General features: G+C 55.3%; 3 protein-coding genes across 3 annotated transcripts; all 3 read left to right on the plus strand.

Annotated features, from left to right (window-relative positions):
* Positions 1-1,788: 1,788 nt before the first annotated feature.
* Positions 1,789-5,987, plus strand: RAB33A (RAB33A, member RAS oncogene family; the record flags this gene model as incomplete). Its single annotated transcript, XM_082004129.1, has 2 exons — positions 1,789-2,010; positions 5,532-5,987. 2 exons carry the CDS (start codon positions 1,789-1,791, stop codon positions 5,985-5,987), a joined length of 678 nt encoding a protein of 225 aa, XP_081860255.1.
* A 173-nt stretch (positions 5,988-6,160) lies between these two features.
* On the plus strand, positions 6,161-9,194 carry RBMX2 (RNA binding motif protein X-linked 2; the record flags this gene model as incomplete). The annotated part of the gene is made up of 6 exons (XM_082004158.1): positions 6,161-6,165; positions 6,253-6,368; positions 6,452-6,503; positions 6,573-6,702; positions 6,830-7,010; positions 8,752-9,194. The coding sequence occupies 6 exons, from the start codon at positions 6,161-6,163 to the stop codon at positions 9,192-9,194; spliced, it is 927 nt and encodes a 308-aa protein (XP_081860284.1).
* An 820-nt stretch (positions 9,195-10,014) lies between these two features.
* SLC25A14 (solute carrier family 25 member 14) lies at positions 10,015-18,106 on the plus strand (the record flags this gene model as incomplete). Its single annotated transcript, XM_082004282.1, has 9 exons — positions 10,015-10,078; positions 10,159-10,306; positions 10,728-10,822; positions 12,415-12,500; positions 13,264-13,359; positions 15,491-15,615; positions 16,708-16,843; positions 17,228-17,308; positions 18,065-18,106. The coding sequence occupies 9 exons, from the start codon at positions 10,015-10,017 to the stop codon at positions 18,104-18,106; spliced, it is 873 nt and encodes a 290-aa protein (XP_081860408.1).
* Between the last annotated feature and the right edge of the window lie 568 nt (positions 18,107-18,674).

The raw sequence follows: 18,674 nt of genomic DNA on the forward strand, positions 1-18,674 counted from the left end.
AGCAACTTCCCAACTTGCTTGCTCACTCCAGGAATCCTTCTTCAGGCTAGCATTCAGGCTGAGTCTCCAGGAGGATCGAACTACCTGTGAGGAAAGAAAGGGTCTTTCCTGAGGCCTTCTCAGTGTTGTCTCTACTCATGCCGGGAGAGGGCTGAGCGGCAGTTCTGCAGCTGGTGTCCTCATCTTGACTTTGCCCCACAGGTTTCTGGCCAGGCCAGAAGTAGCTGGGGGTAGTCAGAAATGGTTTCCTGGTAACATCTCTGGGGATGGATTTGTTGGGTCCATCAGCTGAGCTTCCTTTATGGGCCAAAACTATGTGAGCCTTGGTGGAGAGGATCCCTTCTGTGTGACTGCTTTATACCGGCGGCAGTCCAGTGAGACAGGATGGTTCAGTGGTCAAACAGGTGGTCTCTGTCAGCTCCATAGACCTGCAGACATGAGCAGAATTGGAAAGGAGGGGTGTGTTTCAGGCCTACACTCAACTTTATGAGGCTTTTCTGCCTGCTGTGTGTTTATTGCACCCTCTGTTTTATTTCAGTGCTGCAGGAAGCAGGCAGCTGGGCACTGATGCCCTGGGGCAGTTGTGATCACTTGGGGACCTCTGGTAAATCCTTCCCAGCCTGTGGCTCCTCTGGTTCCCATCGAGTACCTGCACTGCAGCACTCTTCATCAGGGGCCCATTTTAGGTGGCTGTGATCTCTTCTGGGGTCACCTGGGCTGTGTCAGCAGGGGCAGCAGGAGCAGTGCAGCCCCCTCAGAGCACTGTGGGTTTCTCTGGGGGCAGCAGAGGGAAGGGCAGACCATGCCGCTTCTCCCTCCTGTTGCCCCTGTGGTTCTCTACGATACCCTCCCTGTGCTGCAGCACGCTGTCTGGCCCTTTTTGGATTACCTGTGAGAAGAAAGCCAGGTCCCCTTAGCCCACTCCTGCGGTGGAGATCCTCTTCCTCTGCACAGTTTTACCTGGTGCCCCTTGTTCTGCCATCGCTGCATGCATCCTTCAGGCTGCAGATCTCCCCGCCCTCACGCCATCTGTGCTGGCTCCCAGCATGGGCAGAGGCGCCTGCTGCCCTGCTCCACCCATGAATGATGGGGACAGGAGAGACTCCAGCCCGTTCCCAATCATCTCTGATGCTGATGGCAGCTGAAGTGCTGTCGCAACCCTAGGAAGCCAGGGGGAAGGGCTGGAGGCCCGACTCTGCTCTAGCAGGAGCTGCAACACATCCCACTGCCACCACCGCCATGGGCATCGCCACCCATGCTGGAGCACCCACTGTGCTGCCTGCACTGGGCTCTTCTGCATGCTGACGGGCACACACCTGAAACCCAAGGGCCACAAAAAGGGTCTTTCTGGCACGGCCAGCTGTGGTGAGGGTGAGCATGTTGGTGTCTCTCAGCTTCTGAGCGTGTGGGTGTTTCTGTCCTGCAGTTTCTGGTCCTGCTTCCAACCACTGGCCTTGGGCTGGTCTCCCTGGCCCCCAGGAGGTGACCAGTGTCGCTGCCCTGCCGGTCGTCTGCCTGCACGGGCAGGCAGCCGGCAAGGTGCCAGGGCCGCCGGGCCTGCGCGTCCCCGGGCCTCTAGCTTGGCCGGGGGCTGGGGCCCACCCCGGTGCCGTGCCGCCCCCGTGCCCAGGCGAGTCCCGCAGCGTCGGGCCTGGCGGGGGCGGCAGGTGGTTCCCTGCCGGGGCGTGGGGCGGGGCCGGGGCGTGGGGCGGGGCCGTGCCGGTGCCGTAGCCGGGGCGTGGGGCGGGGCCGTGCCGGTGCCGCAGCCGGGGCGTGGGGCGGTGCGGGATGGCGGCGGGCGGCGGCGGGCGGCCGCCGGGCCCCGACTCATCGCTGGAGCCCTACGTGCAGACCCGCATCTTCAAGATCATCGTGATCGGAGACTCCAACGTGGGCAAGACGTGCCTGACCTTCCGCTTCTGCGGGGGCACCTTCCCCGACAAGACCGAGGCCACCATCGGCGTGGACTTCCGCGAGAAGACAGTGGAGATCGAGGGGGAGCGCATCAAGGTGGGCCACGGCAGCACCGGCAGCCCGCCCCTGCCCTGTCCTGCCCCGGGTCTGCCTCTCTGCGCCCCAAATGCCTCTCGGGGGCTTTTCTGTTTTCGGCCCAACTCTAGAGAGGGGAACGGGGGAAGGTTGCTCATCCCTGCATCGTGGGGACGCTTTTCTGAACCCGTCGCTGCTGCGCTGTCACGATTTATGCGGTTTGCTTGAGTCTGCAGGTAGTCTGAAATGATAGCTTGGGGTGGAACACTGCTGTCCTGCCCTCCTGACACCCAGCGTAACGGCCTGCAAAGCATCAGGGTGGCCTCCAGCCTCAGACGCTGGACCAAAAGAGAGGCAAAGCTGCAGGGAGCTGGGGGAAGGAGCTGCATACAGAAAGCAGTGTGATTTGGGGGGAGCAGATGGTTGTAGGCTGGAAGGCCAGGAGCTCACACGAGCTGGTTGCAGTGGGCTTGGCGGCTGTGGTATTAATGCTGAGGACTTCTGTTAGCAGGTGCTGGGAGGGTGCAATTTCAGCAGAACTAGAATAGGACAAATTTGCTGTACAAAGGCCAGCATGGTACCTGTAAGAAAAGCATCAGCCCAAACCCGAAGAGCTCTGGCTGATGTGTCAGAGCAGATCTGCAGATCAACAGCAGGAAACAGACTGGAGAGCACAGTTTGCAGCTGAGCTGGGCCTGCCCGGTTAGGTGGATCAGCACTGACAGCCATCTGGGTGTACGACTGACTGCTGGAAGAAGCAAATATTGCTATTTTGCTGGCAGATAGGTGATCAAAAGTTGAGGACTAGTCACAATAAAATTAGAGCTACTATCAGTGGGCAAGAACTTTAGTTGTGCTTTTAAACTGTCCGTGAACATTTCTTTCTCCTTTAAGAGGAGAGGTGCTTATTTTTCCCCTTGTCTTCCCCAGCCTCCATCCAACACCACATAGCTGCAGTGTTGTAAGCTGTAGTGCAGGCTGGCATGAAGTCTGTCTTACTGCCATTAGCTGGAAAACATTGCCAGGTTTTCTACCTTCAGATATTATTTGTGCTCCAGCAGGCAGGAGTGGGAGGCAGTGCAGCAAACTGGCCTTTTCCTGGGACCGTGCATCCAAGAGGGGAGGTGAGAGGTGGGAGAGCCCAGATGGAACAGCCCAGGAGAGACTGGCAGGGAAACGAATGAGCAGCAGCTCTTTGCCAGTATTTTTCCACTCTGAAAGATGCTGGGGCAGGCACTGTCTCTGTGGGGTACAGGGTGGTTTGGATTAACCACACATGCTTGTTCAGAAACTGCCAGTTCCAGGCTTCAAGACATTACTTACAAGGGCCAGCAGAACTCACAGAATCACAGACTAACAGCGCAGAGTGGGTAGGAAGGGACCTCTGGAGGTCTTCTGCTCCAACCCCCCTGCTGAAAGCAGGGCAACCTAGAGCTGATTGCCCAGGACCATGTCCAGGTGGCTTTTGAATATCTCCAAGGGTGGAGGCTCCACAACTTCCTGGGCAATCTGTGCCAGTGCTCAGTCACTCTCACAGTGAAAGGTGTTTCCTGATGTTCAGAGGGAACCTCCTGTCTTTCAGTGTGTGCCCACTGCCTCTGGTCCTGTCACTGGGCACCACTGAAAAGACCTGGGCTCAGTCCTCTTTGTAGTCTCCCTTCAGGTATATACATGTTGGTAACATTTGCCCCCCAGAGTCTTCTCCAGGTTAAACAATCCCAGGTCTCTCAATCTTTCCTCATAGGAGAGGTGCTGCAGTCCTTTCATTATCTTCGTGGCCCTTCTCTGGACTCTCACCAGTCCATGCCTCTCCTGTACTGGGGAGCCCAGAACCGAACAACAGCACTCCAGGTATGGCCTCACCAGCACTGAATGAAGGGGACGGATCACCTTCTTCGGCCTGCTGGCAATACTTTGTTTAATGCAGCCCAGGATACCATTCACTGCCTTTGCTGCCAGGGTACACTGCTGGTTCATGTTCAACCTGGTGCCCACTGGGACCCCCAGGTCCTTTTCTGCAAAGCTGCTTTCTAGCTGGGTGGTCCCCAGTGTGTACCAGTGCCTGGAGTTGTTCCTCCCCAGGGGCAGGACTTGGCACTCCTCTTTGTTGAACTTCATGAGGTTCCTTTTGGCGCGTTTCTCCTGCTGAGGTCCCTCTGGATAGCAGCACAACCATCTCACATTCTATCCACACTCCTCCCAGTTTGGTGTCATCCGCACACTTGCTGAGGATGCAATCTGCCCCACCATCCAGATCACTAATGAAGATGTTGAACAGGACTGGGCCCAGTATTGACCCCTGGGGTGCACTGCTAGTTACCAGTGTTCAGCTAGACTTTGTGTCACTGATCACTGCATTCTAGGCCCAGTTCAACGTTCAGCCAGTTTCCAGTGCTTCTCACTGTCTGCTCATCCAGCCCAGGACCTTGTTGGCTCCTCTGTCACTTGGGTCAGGAAGTTGTCATCAAAGCTCTCCAGGAACTTCCTGGATTGCTTACACCCTGCTGTGTTCTCCTTCCAGCAGCTGTTGGCGTGGGTGAAGTCCTCCACGAAGACCAGGCCCTGTAAACATGAGGTTGCTCCTGTCTGTCTGCAGAGCACCTCATCCGCTTGTTCTTCCTGGTCAGGCGGCCTATAGCAGACACCCACTACAATGTCACCCATATCGGTCTGCTCTTTAATCCTCACCCACAAGCTCTCAGTTGGCTCCTCACCCATTCCCAAGAGCTCTCTCTTCAGAATTGCTTGAGAGAGCATCCATTCCTGCTGCTCTCTCACACAAAGGGTGGCTCCCCCTCCTCATCTGACTCCTGACTCCTCTGTACATACCACTGTGTAACTCTCGGGGTTCTCTTTTATGGTGTAGGATTAGGTGGACAAATGTCCTGATCTGGCGCACGAATGTTTGTGAAATGAGAAGTGCTTTGTGCAGTTCGTTTCTGTCACGGGGATGGTGGTCAAGTGCATCAGGAAGAGGATGAGAAGCAGGGAGCAGTCCAGCAGCAGAGAGCTGTAGGAGGGCTGCCTGGCAAGGTGTTACAAAGTCAGGTAAGTCATCAGGCAGGGACTTTTCTTGCTGAAAAGTGTGCTACCAATTCTCTTGAATATATAGGATCAGCTGCAGTGGCTGAGAATGGGATACGCTGTTCAGAGCCTTGTACTTGCCTGTGAATATTGAAAGTGAATGAAAGTGCTGACTTATGATCTCTGTTGCTAGATGAGTTGGCCTTGCTTGGTTGAATTATACAACCACTGGCCTATATGGCCTTGGGCACTGTCCGCATAGACCCAAAAGCTTGTGTGACTCCTCCATCAACCCCGGTTCATCTACTAAGAGATGGCCCCTCCCTGCAAGGCTCGCTTTGCCTGCGCCCTGCCTCACGGCTATGGCATTGCTGGCAAAGACAGAGCAGCGCAAAGTCCTCCAGCACCTCCCTGCAGGGAGTTCAACAAGGCAGCCTACGCCTCCAGCAGCAGGCCCTGCCCCAGGGTGGACACTCAGTGCTCCTGTAGCCTTCTCTCTTGTCTGCTTTGCTTCCTAGGTGCAAGTGTGGGACACGGCTGGCCAGGAGAGGTTTCGGAAGAGCATGGTAGAGCATTACTACCGTAATGTGCATGCTGTCGTCTTCGTTTACGATGTCACAAAGATGACCTCCTTCACCAACCTCAAGATGTGGATCGAGGAGTGCAACGGGCACGCAGTGCCCCCCCTTGTCCCCAGGGTGCTCGTTGGGAACAAGTGTGACTTGAAAGAACTGATCCAAGTGCCATCCAGCATGGCCCTGAAGTTCGCCGACGCTCACAACATGCTTTTGTTTGAGACCTCGGCCAAGGACCCTAAGGAAAGCCAGAACGTGGACGCCATTTTCATGTGTCTGGCCTGCCGGCTGAAGGTGCAGCGGTCGCTGCTCTGCCGGGACCTGGAGGGGCGGCCGGGCCAGGCCCGCAGGCTGGAGCCAACGCACCACGCCAACGGCAGAAACTCCTGCCCGTGCTGAGCGGGGCTCCCGCCGCCCTCTGTCACGGTCATCCCAATAAAGTCTCTGCGGCTCCACTCAGCTCTGGCTGTTGCTTTGCGCGGCTCGGCCCAGCTCGGCTCGGGAGGACCGGGGTGGGGGAGGCGCGCATGCGCGGCGGTGGGTGCGCATGCGCAGTGTGCGGCGCCACCGCCATGAAGTAAGTGTGCGGGGCGCGGAGGGAGGGACGGCCCGGCCCGGCCCGGCCGTCCCCCGCTCCCGGTGCTGACGGTACCCTCGCCCCCAGCCCCCTGACGAAGGTGAAGCTGATCAACGAGCTGAACGCGCGGGAAGCGGAGCTGGGCGTGCAGGAGGCGGTCTCGTGGCACGCGGAGTACAAGGACAGCGCCTGGATCTTCGTCGGTATGAGCCGGGCCGGGGGGCTGTGGGGGGGCCGCGCCCGCGCCATGCCGGTGCGCCCGTCCCTCTTCTCCCTCTCCCCGCAGGCGGGCTGCACTACGAGCTGACGGAGGGGGATGTCATCTGCGTGTTCTCGCAGTAAGTGCCGCGGCCCCCCGGGCCCGCCGCACCCCTGCCGCTGCCTCGGGTGCTAAGAGTGTGTTGCAGGTACGGGGAGGTCGTCAACATTAACCTGGTGCGGGACAAGAAGACTGGAAAGTCCAAAGGCTTTTGCTTTCTGTGCTATGAGGACCAGAGGAGCACCATTCTCGCTGTTGACAACTTCAATGGGATCAAGGTGAGTGAAGCCCCCTGAGACGCAGCCCTGCCTGCCCGTGGTGGCTCCCGAGGTGCTACTTCACAGGAGCCCTGACAGCATGGGTCGCTGGTCTGTGCCTTCGCTAACAGCATGACTCCTCTCATAGATCAAAGGAAGGACGATTCGAGTGGACCACGTGGCCAACTATCGTCCCCCCAAAGACTCGGATGACTTAGATGAAGTCACAAAAGCTCTCCATGCAAAGGGTTGTGGAGTTAAAACACCATCTCATACATCATCTGATTCCCTGTCGGAAGATGATGATGTGCTCCTAAAAAAGCAAAAAGGTGAGGTGTGTTCCTGCCAATCTTGACCCCAGGTGGGAATGTCTGCACAGAGCCCTCAGCCTCGCAAGGGCCCTTTGCTCGGGGGGACACCACGGACGGGTGTGCTCTTGAAAAGAGCCACAGCCCTAGCATCTAGGCTTTACTTTGTGATTGCCTGAGGGGTATCTGAGTGCCTGTATTTAGCCCTTACCTGTGAATGTTCTCCCCCAGCCTCTGAAGAGCTGTATCTTGCAGACAATAATAGCATTTTTCCTGGAAAAAAGCCTGCCAGGCTGCGAGGTTACTGCAGAGGGGAGCAGCACTGTGGGGGATGGCACGAGGGAAGGCACCAAAAGACTAAGTATCACTTAGTCTTAAAATGTAGCTGCTGCTACTGTAGGGCTAGAGTGCTGTAGGTGTATGGAATGACTGTTGTGCGGCCTACGTGAGATAACTGGATTGAACAGAATGTAACACCAGATCTGGGTGAGATTCTGTGGCTGGAAACTGAAGCCAAAGAGGGTAGAGGGGGGGGAGTTGGACTAGATGATCTTTAAAGGTCCCTTCCAACCCCAACTATTCCGTGATTCTATGAAAGTAGACCTAAAAATGCAGCGTAAGTTACACCATCCCGCATGCCTGACTACCTCCTGTTCTCAGTGGACACAGCAGGATTTGTTGCTCTACATCTGTCAGAAGAAAATGGAAAGATGCAGAGTACATCCAAATTGAACTTGAATGAACATGCCACGTAAAGGACCGCCCGTGCAGCTGTACTGATGGATTTTTAAGAAGCTGTTAGGATTTTTTCCATCTCTGCAGCAGAGATCTCGAAAAGTTACCCCTGTCAGAGGCAGCGGAGTGCTAGAAGCAGTGTCTTGCAGTAGTAGCTGCTTACTGTGGCTTGCTAACGACTTCCAGGCAGCATCCACCCGAGGTGGGTTGTGGCTCCCAAGATGAGCCCCTTAGGTGTGGTGACTGTGGGGTGGGGGTGTTGCTTCTTCTGAAGTTGGCTTGGAGCTGATGGCGTGTCACGGAGAGGAACCTTCCCTCCTGCAGCCGCGTTCCGCCTGTGGCGGACAGGTATTAGCAGCAGGTATTGGTGGCCATCGCGTAGCTACATCTGAGCCCTTGCGCTGTCAGGGTTTGAGACCCCACCAAGAGAGGAGCTCAGTGCCGTGTTGCATGGAGGAGGATGCGGGGTGGATGGGGCCTTAGCATGGGGCAGAGGGGTGTGTCAGTGAGGCTAGAGTCCTAGTTTGAGAGGAGGGTTGGAGGAAAGAAAATAGACAATAAAACTAAGGGTGGGGACAAGATGTCGCTCCAGAGCACCAAGCAGATGCACAAAAATGAGAGGGGCAAAGGAGAGCAAAGAGGGAAAAGAACTGCTGAGTCTGGAGAAGAGAATTTCCGCTGAGCGGATCACGGTATTCTTATTGCGTGGATGTTACTGAGAAAAGAGAATGAAAGGAAGGCGCTCGGTATTATGGCTGTGTTGAGGTGCCCGAGGACCACCTTGCTGGCAAGAATATGACGTGGCGAGTGCTAAAGAAGGATGGCTCAAGCTGGAGGAGAAAGATGTTGGGGTTGAAAGTGGAACAGGATCTCTCTGGGGGTAAACAGGCTGTGAAGCTTGGGTGGAGGGGGGAGAACTTAAAATGGGAGGGGAGTTGGAAACGTGCCACGGTACTGGGCAGAGCTTGGGGAGCTGAGGTGATGCTTGCAGGACTGTCCATCCTGAAAGATGCACCTTGTATTTCAGATAAGGAGAAAAGTAGACAGGAGCGGCAAAAGCAGAGCTCACAGGCTGTGAAGCAGGTGTCGTCGGTGGAGGAGGCGCACCCCAGAATCAAGATTAAGAAGGAGAAGGAGGACCCTGGCTACGAGCGCTACGCTAGCGGGAGCCAGCAGCCCTGGAAGGGCTCTGAGAAGAAGCCTGTGAGCAGGACGCAGCGAGAGGAGGAAGAGCGGAGGCACCAGAGGGTTTCGGAGAGAAGAGGGGAAAAGAGCTGCCAGGACCAGAGGGGACAAAGTGGTTTGTGGGAAGAGAGGGAAAAGAGAGAGGATGCTGGCAGGAAGGGCGACGGGCAAAGCAGCCGGCGAGAAGAGTGTCCTGAGGGAGGCAGATCCCGGGAGCGTGGCGCCAGGGAGCCCCATCACAGGCACAGGGAGCGGGGCTCCGTGAGAGGCTCCAGCCGCTGCTGAGCCCTGGGGTGAGCACTCCGGGGGCTGAGATGGGCCCCGAGCCTGCCCGAACACCCGCGCGGAGCCTCCCCGCACCTCTGGGGGCACCGCGGCTGGACCGTTCACCCTCAACAGCTTCCACTTGGCTTCTCATTCTGTCCTCGGACAGGGCTGCGGACCAAGGCGTGACTTTTGTTGCCTCCTTGCAGCATTAGGACTTGTGGGCATGACGGGACACTGCGCTGTGGCATGGAGGTGGTCACGGGGAGCAGCAGTATGCTCTCCTTCCCAAAACTGCCCAGTCCTGTCACTCCTGGGGGGACGTCCCCCTCTCACGCTGCAGGGAACAACCCATTTTGTCTTGTTGGCCTCACCCGCTGGCTGCAGCCCCTGAGCCCACCCGGTGCGTCTCCTGGCTTCGGTGCCAGATGCCAGGAGATGCGCTGCTGTGTTGCTTTGTTCGGTTTTAAATACCTCTCTAATAAAAGCGCCCTGTTAACGAGCAGCTCGCCCTGGGAGCAGCATTTCCATCTCCGGGGAACCAGCGGGGTGGGGGGCGTGTTTCTGCCGCCGTGTCCGGGCTGACTTGGCCGGGAGACCGCGGGCACTGGGTGCGGCACGGGGGGGCCCAGCGAGGGACGGGGTTTAGCCGGGGCTGGTCGCTACGAGAAATGCGACTCCCGGCAGGACCCGTTACGGACTCGGGCGGGTTTGTCCGGGGCCGGCAGGGGGCGTCCACCCCGCTCGTCGCCTGCGCGTGCCGCCCCGCGGTTCCGGTTCCGGGTCGGGGCGCAAGCGGCCAGGCAGGGCTCCGGCCGGGGCGCCGCCGCCCCGCCATGCCATGTCCGCGCTGAACTGGAAACCCTTCGTGTACGGTGGGCTCGCCTCCATCGTGGCCGAGTTCGGTGAGGCGGCGGGGGGCCGGGCCGGGTCGGGCCGGGCCGGGCCTGGCCGGCGGGGCGCTGACGGCCGCTTCTCCCCGCAGGCACCTTCCCCGTGGACCTCACCAAGACGCGCCTGCAGGTGCAGGGCCAGAGCGCCGATGCGCGGTTCCGAGAGGTCCGGTACCGCGGCATGTTCCACGCCCTCTTCCGCATCTGCCGTGAGGAGGGCGGCCGCGCTCTCTACTCGGGGTAAGCTCCGGGCGGGACAGGCTCCCCGCCGCGGCGAGCCCCCGGGATCCTGGCCGGCCCTGAGGCCCGCAGGGAGAGCAGGGGGCCGGGGCAGCAGTGCTGCTGCAGCCGGGAGACTGCTGGTTTTCCCGAGGTGGGGAGCAAACGTTTGCCTGGCAAGGCCAAGGGCTGCGTGGGTGCCAGCCTCCTGCACGGGAGGGTGCGTGGGGGCAATCCGAGGTGCTTCTCAGGCACTCGGGGTTGTTATCCTGGGTGCCTGATGGAGCTGGGCTTCTTGGGAGCCTCTGAGCCGTGGCAGGGACACGCCTGGCCCCAGCTCTGCCCTTTGCAGTTTGGAGGCTGATGGGGAGTGACTTGTGCTGGGCCTGCAGTGACCACCGTGCTGGCAGGGTTCAATGGTTTCATTTGTTCCCCCGCTCAGGATCGCCCCTGCGTTGCTGAGACAGGCATCTTACGGCACCATAAAGATCGGCATTTACCAGAGCTTGAAGCGGCTGTTTGTAGATCGCATGGAAGGTCAGTGTCAGTAAACATGTCGGTACAGGCCCTTCTCCTCTCACCAGAGCTGCGGTGTGAAGCCTCGTGCTCTCTGTGCTGTGTGGTTTTGCACATGCCTTTCTCTGTCCTTCCTAGCTATAGATTCCCACAGCAATGGAGTTCTTGCTACTTCGTCCTGTGGGTTTTTTGTACAGTAATGGCAAGGATAGCTTTCAATACAGACGTGAATCTCACTGTGCTTGCCACTGCCTGCAGACCCTAGCCAAACATCTCCCCCTCCAGCCAGGTCTGTCCTTTCCCCAGCCGTTGTCTCTGTTTTGTGATGTCAGAGTCAAAAAAAAAAAAAAAAAAAGGGGTGTCGCTGACCCAGTCTCAGCACTCCTTTCTGATTAGTCTGAGGGAAGATGTCATGTCCCATCTGTACATCAGATGTGGTACATGGCTTGAAAGCTTCAGTAGCCAGTCTCTCCTGTCTTCCTGCTGGAGCCTTTGAGTCCTCGTGCCTGAATGTGGCACATCTGGATAGAAATTGTACTGTCCAGCTCCTTGGCTTTGGCTCCAGCCACAGGGATGGGATACTGCCAGCGCTCCGAGCTGTGCGCCTCTGGCAGTGAGGACAGGGCCTCTGCAGCTCCTACCTTGAGAGTGCAGCAGCAGAAGTCTGGTAGGTGTTCACTGAAGGAGCACCGAGATCCACGTGTGTGGTTTTAAACCTTGGTGTGACACGAGTGAATGTTGTAACACTGTTCCGAACTGGGAAAGCGAGGTGGGCTGGCCACGCTGGTCCGCAGGCCAGCGAGAGGACTCGGAAGTACAGCTTCCAGGGGCTTTCGTGTTCTCCAGTAACACCTCTCCCTGTGCCTGCTTCTGCATGTGTACGCTGGCCCATGCGTCTCCCCTCGCTGGCTGTTGCAGTGTTTCCAGTTGTGAGTACCCTTGTCTGAATGTTTGTCTCCCTACAGGCCTGGGGCAGCCAGTGGCCTGGTCTCCTCTGGGAAGTGCTGTGGTCAGTACCAGCAAAGGGCTGTGCCTTTTCCCAACATAACCACCACCCTAATACTGGGCCTGGAAGTCTTGGATTATTCCACCCACCCCCTGGAACTAATTGCATCTAACTTTCTCTGCCTGGGTCGCCTATTCTCTCTTTTCTCAAGGTGGCTGCATATTCTGAGTGCGGCCAGCTGGGGCTTCAGATCAAACCAAATTGGTATCAGATTGCCTTGAGAAGTGTTGGGTTGTCCCTCTCTGTCTTCCTCTGTCTTGGCTTGTCTCCATCATGAGAAATGCGTCACTGGATACTGAAATCTCAGATAATTGTTCAAGATTTTCCTGTATCACAGTCTTTTTCTGGTCTGATCAGCTAGACTCTTCAGTAAGAAGTCCGAGAGCGTGTTGCTGAGTGTTTCAGCTGCTGCTTTCTGTCCCTGGCAGGTGTGGGGACAGATCTGCCATGAGCTGATGGTAGCTGGCCAGCCTCTGCTCATGCAGCTTCACCGTGTGATTTGCGAACTGAGCTTCTCTGCTCTTCCCAGAGCTTCTTGCTTGTTCAGTACAATCTGTGTATCTTCTCTTTGGATCTTTAGGATCTGACTTTCTTTTCTTGATTGCAGATGAAACGTTGCTAATCAATGTAATCTGCGGAGTGGTTTCAGGAGTGATCTCCTCTGCAATTGCCAATCCGACAGATGTGCTGAAGGTAAGTACTGTACCTGGCCAGAGACAGCTCCTGGCTGGCTGTGATTTGGCATGTAGAAGCTGCTGCTTTCCGGTGAAGATGCGTCTCTCCCAGCTGCGGTGAGGTGCTCTCTGAGCCACTGCTGGTATCAGTTCTGCTAATTTGGGTGTTTTATGAATAGGAGCAGAAGCCCAGAGCGATAAACAGATTTTTAAACATGCAGCTCTTAAAGGTTGTGAAATCTGTTATGGCAAGGGGTAGGGGCTGTGCTATCTTAACGGGGTGAGGGGGGTGGTAGCCAGCTGGGCATCAGATCTTCTCGGCTCCTTTCCCTTCGGTCACTGTACTGTGCTTTGCTGCCGCAAAGTCCTACCTGTTACCTGGAGTGACCAGAGCCCAGCAGGTACTGCCTGGTCCCCTCCGTTCCCTGCTGCGGGGTTACTGGGATCAAGGTAGCTCTGCTCTGAGCAAAGAGAGCCTGGAGAACTTTCCCATGCTTCTCCCTGTGTAGATCAACTTTCTTGGACATCTTTAAGAGCGGGAAGGCCTCACCTGTCACTCCTCTGTCTTGTCTGAGTTTCGCACTGTGCTTCCACCCTGTTTCTGTCCCTGTTCCTTGCCTGCCATCATCGTTTGCTGCATGGTTTGCAGGGAGAGGGCACGGGGATGGCGGCGTCTGCTCTGAGTTGCTCTGTTCGTTCTGCCAGAAGGTCCGCTGAGCTGGCATCTCTGCCCTCCTGGGCAGGCACGGACGTCGTCCTGCTGACTCTCGCGTTTCTTTCAGATTCGAATGCAAGCTCAAGGCAGCTTATTCCAGGGTGGCATGATTGGCAGTTTCATCGACATCTACCAGCAGGAGGGTACCCGGGGCCTCTGGAGGGTGAGCACCGGCTGCTGGAACCTCCCCACTGGTAGCAGAACTAACAGCTTCGTCAGCTTGTTTGTTACACCTGGGTGCAGCTCTTGAAGAGAACTGTGAATCAAGGGTAGTCGCAAAGTTCTGCTTCTGGTTACCGGACAAACAGAAGCACCTCTGTGCTGGAGATTTGGTCTATGCTATGGCAGTATCAGCGCTGGGCCAGGCAGACCTGGTTTCCAGGACTGAAGCTGGTGTGCGTAAAGTTTCACATACGTGAGTGTCCCTTGAATGGACCAGCGCTGGGGGCTGGATCCTCTCCATGGTCTGCCTTGGGAAGGACGCTCAGCCTGGTGTATCTTGGAGTCAGTGGGGGGTGACCCTGCAAGCAGTAAGCAGGGCAATTTGCCTCCCTCTGAATATGGGTGGCTGAGCACCTCCTCACATGGAGAAAGAGGAATTCTTTCAAGTAATCTGAGGGACACTAATGACATTCAGAAACTTTCTGAAGTTCCAGAAGGACAATCTTGCCCTGTGCACCCACCTACCCAGTCTTAGAATCCTTGAAACTTGTCCTCTGAGTGTGCAAAGAGTAGGACAGAGTGGTGGCTTTTGGGGAAGCTGGTGATGTAAGGCTCTCGGGCTTCAAGACAGATGAGAGTTACCTGTGCTCAAGCTTTACAGTTTGGATTTTAGCAGTGGTTCTTCAGCTTTTGTTGGTGAACCTCACTTTGCGCTTCCATTACAAGTCTTCCATATGCTCAGTTATCCAGCAGTCTGTGGAGTTGCGAGGTCAGGTGGGGAACTACAGAATCCCAGTGCTTTTTTCCAGGCAACAGTCCGATTTCTCCCTCTTATGGTCACAGAAATCTTTTACAGAAAGATAGCTGTTGCAGTATCCTGTGTGGGAAGAGGAAGAGGAGTCAATCAGCTGCCAGTGTTGACACAGTATTCACTTTGAGATTATTTCTGCTCTCTAGACAAAGAAACACAAGAGGGGAAGAGAGACTAGAAAAAAAATTAAACCCTCTGTGTGCTGCAGATGGGACACAGTGCAGAGACAGGTCAGTCTCGAGGTGGATTCCAATGATCAAGCTAGTCTCGCTGCTTTCTGGTCTGTGACAACCACTGTCTCTTCCCTCCAGCCTTCCCTCACGTTGAGGCAAAGATGTTTGTGCTTACCAGTTCTGACGTTCATCTCGGGGGTATGTTTGAGCTGGCTGTGCCAGGATTGTAACCCAGGAATTGTAAAGGCGGGAACCCAGGAGGAGACTGTCAGGCACTGCATTAGCACAGTGGGATGGAGACAGCAGGAGCCATAAACCTGAAGAGTACTTTTACTTACAGTTGCCTTGGTTTTGTGTGGTAAGCAAGCTGGTTGTCCTGATGGGCTGGCTCATAATTTGGCCACACTGAAGGATCATTCCCAGTCCCAGTGACCAGGGAACTCTCTCATGACACCATGGGTCTCCCTGAACTACTTGGATGATGTTACAGTTTCTGCGAAATGGCCCAACTCCACATTGCTGCCATGTTCTCCTTGTTCTCCAAGCCAATACAAATTTGCACCTATTTTTATCTGGTTCCTGATAAGGGGTTTGCTGGGATGGTTCTCAGACAGAAGGTAGCTGGTTCCTCTTACCTACACTTATAGTTGTTCCAGTAATTGTCTTGCCAGTTCCCAGATCAATGTCCTGGGACATTGTCCAACTCTTTTAATACATGAAAACCTCCTAAATCAAAAACCTTAGCAAAGCGTCCTCTCTGCTGTTGTGTAGCAAGGAGGACTTGGAGCCCCACCTGCTCCTTAAGCAGCTGCTTTTGTGGTGCAGGATCTTTTCTGGTATTGAAATTGGTGGGTACTGTTCAGTGGGGGAGATGAGTGGATTATAGCCTGATTCCCGTGTGCTGGGAGGAGAGAAGCAGCGTGTAGTTAATCTAGCTGCGGTAACACCACCAGGGTGGGGGAGTACTCCTTAGCTTTGGAGTAAAGTTGGAAGATGGTGAGATGGTCTGCCTGAAGGGCTACAGCTGCAAGATAGGGCAAGGAGGATACCCGGCAGACTGTCAGCAAAGGAAGCTGGGGAGAGATGTTATACTAGTGGCAGTCCCCAGGCAGCAGTTTGCACTTGTGACTGATGTTTGTGCTCTGCAGGGTGTTGTCCCAACAGCTCAGAGAGCCGCCATCGTGGTCGGGGTGGAACTGCCAGTCTACGACATCACCAAGAAGCACTTAATTCTGTCAGGCCTGATGGGTGACACCATCTTTGCCCACTTTGTGTGAGTATTTGCTGCAGTTGCTGCACTCTCCAGACTTGGCAGGGCTGTGTGAAGCAGAGGAGCAAGGTGGGATTTGGGATGAGAGCTGTTTATAGAACAAGTGCACTGGAGCTGCAGGGAACAGGCTTGGTACTTCTGAGGGATCTGCTGTATCGACTGTATCAGCTCCGAATGACCAGTGAGTATACCTGGAGAGACCTCCCTGGAGAAGGAGTCTAGCAGAAATCCTTTGGTGATGTGAAATGTCGGCTTGATTTCAGCTCGCTGGTGACCAGAAATGCTGTTGCTCTGTGTCTGTGCCCTAGTATGGACGAGGCAGCAGTTCTGGGTGCGCAGCTACCCGTAGCAATCAGTTGAAGGAGCTGCTCCAGTCCTAGGTCCTCATCTGTGCAGACACTGTCAGCTTTCAGCTGTTGCTGTAAGAGCTTTGTGAGATGAACAGAGACTCGCAAAGCTGACAAGACCCTGAGCAATCTGACGAAGTTTTGAAGTCAGCCTGCTCTGAGCTGGGTTAGAGAGGGTTAGAGACCTCCCAAAGTCTTTTTTCATCTACATTTTCCTATTCTTCTGGCAGACACTTTAGCTGGAGGTGCTGCAGTGCTTCTGTTGGGTTTGCCTGCTGTGGGCTGAAGGTGACAAGCACTAGACCATACGTGGAGGGAGGAGACAAGCAGCTGCATGTTCCCTCTTGCTGCCTTTGTTCTTCCTCCCTCCTTCCCCGCCCTGAAGAAACGTTTGCTCTGGTGTGAAGGATGTGCGCTTCCAAGAGGCTGCCTTCAGGTCTGTGTCATGTTGACAGCACCCAGAGACGCTTGCTGGACTGCAGGATGCGCCTGTGGAGACCCAGCAGTGGGCTTTGATGAGGGCCTTGATTAGACAAAGCTGAGTGTTTCCCTTCCCCTAGCTCTCTGGGGTCCTGAGGTGGTAGGGTTCCTGCCTCTGCCTGTCTGCTGGGTGCAGCTAATGCTAATTGCTAAATGCCTGTTGTAATATCCAGTGAAAGATACTCTCTTGTGCTTATGTCAAGGCCTATCTAAGCCAGAATGGCCGTGTTCAAAGGTGTTCCTCTCTCCTGTTTTGGGGTGTATATAGTTCCAGTTTTACCTGTGGGCTGGCTGGGGCCATTGCCTCCAACCCTGTGGACGTGGTGCGGACGCGGATGATGAACCAGCGGGCAATAGTGGGCAGCACGGAGCTCTATAAGGGCACTCTGGATGGCCTTGTGAAGGTAAGGAGGTGAGAAGTGGGCAAATCCCTGTCTTTAGGAGGCTGGCCAGATTCCAGCACCACATGCCACTGATATGAGCGGTTAGATTCGACGGCAACAGAAAGTGCTTGTCAGTGTTTCAGACAAACCAGAGAAGGGCCTAGAGTCACTTCCTGAGGTCACCATCAGCTTGAGCATCCTCACAACTTTATGGGACAGAACTTTGTCAGTGGTGCAGTGTAATTAGGTTCATATATAAACGACACTTCACACAACTGCGTCTCCGCTGGCCTGTCTGCTTACTGCAGCAGCTGTAAAGGCTCATATCACATGTGGCACTGGGGAGATGGGCAGAGCATGGACCAGGCGTGTCTCATAATTGGTCTGTCTCTTCTCTCCTCCCAGACATGGAAGAGCGAGGGCTTCTTTGCACTCTATAAAGGTTTCTGGCCCAACTGGCTTCGGCTCGGTCCCTGGAACATCATTGTATCCTTCAGTGTGCTGCTGGGAGGTCATGGGTGTGGACAGGCAGGGGAAAACCAAGCTGTAAAGTGCAGAGCAGGCACCTCTTTGTCTTCCCTGTGGCGGCCCAAAGCGGACTCCCTGTCCTTCTTGGACATAGGCTGTGATGTGGCTGCTGCTGGTTCAAGTGCCAGAAATGCCACTGGCTGTGACTGCTGCTTCCAGCAGCTCTATAGGTGGCCAGTGCAGGGACTTCCAGTGCAGCAGCACGGGTGGTTTCCTGTAGAGTGAGTGCTCTCAAGTGCTTGGCTTGAGACTTTCCCTTTGGCCTGAGCTCCTGGAGATGCTGCACTTTCTGGATCGGCTCCTGTTCTGTGACGGAAGCCTGGAGAATGTTCTGCTGCTCCGGGACAGGTACTGGCTCTGCAGAACCAGTGCTGCTGTGTTGCTGTACTAGATCCTTCTCGCCCTCTGAAATTGGGTGTGCATAATTTATTTTAAAGCAGTCCCAGTCTGGGGTTAGAGCCACCTCCCTTTCTCAATGGTCTAGGCCAGCCTGGGTCAGTTTGCGTCTGGGTCAGTCTCTTCGCTCTCCTGGTAGCTCTTGTCCCACAGCTCGCACTTCTACCTGTACAGATGAGTTTATGCTGCCTGGAAGAGGGGCTTCCCCACGCTGGTCTTCAGCTGTACTGTGCTGATGCTCTACCTGCCTTGCCTTGCCAGGCAGGCCCGCTGCAGCTGCGTTATGTATTTGGCACAATTCCTTGATGTTCCCGTCAGTTTTTTATCACATACGAGCAGTTGAAGCGACTTCCATTCTGACAGCTGGCTTCGTTCCGTGAGAGTCATCTTCAAGACTTGCAGCAGACAGCTTTGCTGCAGCCTTCCTCTTCATTCACCATCCCCATGTTTCGATGTCTTGGTACATGTGGGTCTGGGCTCTCCCCCTCCCCCAAATGCATGGTCCCTGGAGCACGATCTGGCTGAAGTATAACCGGGAGGCTGATGGCGGGTGCTGCATGTTTTTTCACACGGAGGCAAGTACTAATGGTGTACAAGTGTCTGGGCCTGAAGCAATATCTTCTGTGAAGATCTGTGCATTCCAGTGGCCTTTTGGTGCAGCTGTGGTTTGTTGTTTGGCTCGTGTGCATTTTTCTGCCGTGCCTGCGGGGTGAGACTGGGGGCTGGGAAGGGGTGCTGTCATGTTTTCTTGCAGAACTGTAACCTCATTAAATTATTTATTGACTGGATGGCTTGAGTTTGTGTTTGTGCAGATTTACTGCAGGTATATGCCAGAGCAGATGGTGTGTCTGCCCTTGGAGAGAATAGAAGCTGTTTTTTCAGCACACTATATATATCTTTTTTCCCCCATATATATATATATATATAT

This window comes from Phaethon aethereus, assembly GCF_964289735.1.
Source record: "Phaethon aethereus genome assembly, chromosome: 10".
NCBI classification, from domain to species: Eukaryota; Metazoa; Chordata; class Aves; order Phaethontiformes; family Phaethontidae; genus Phaethon; species Phaethon aethereus.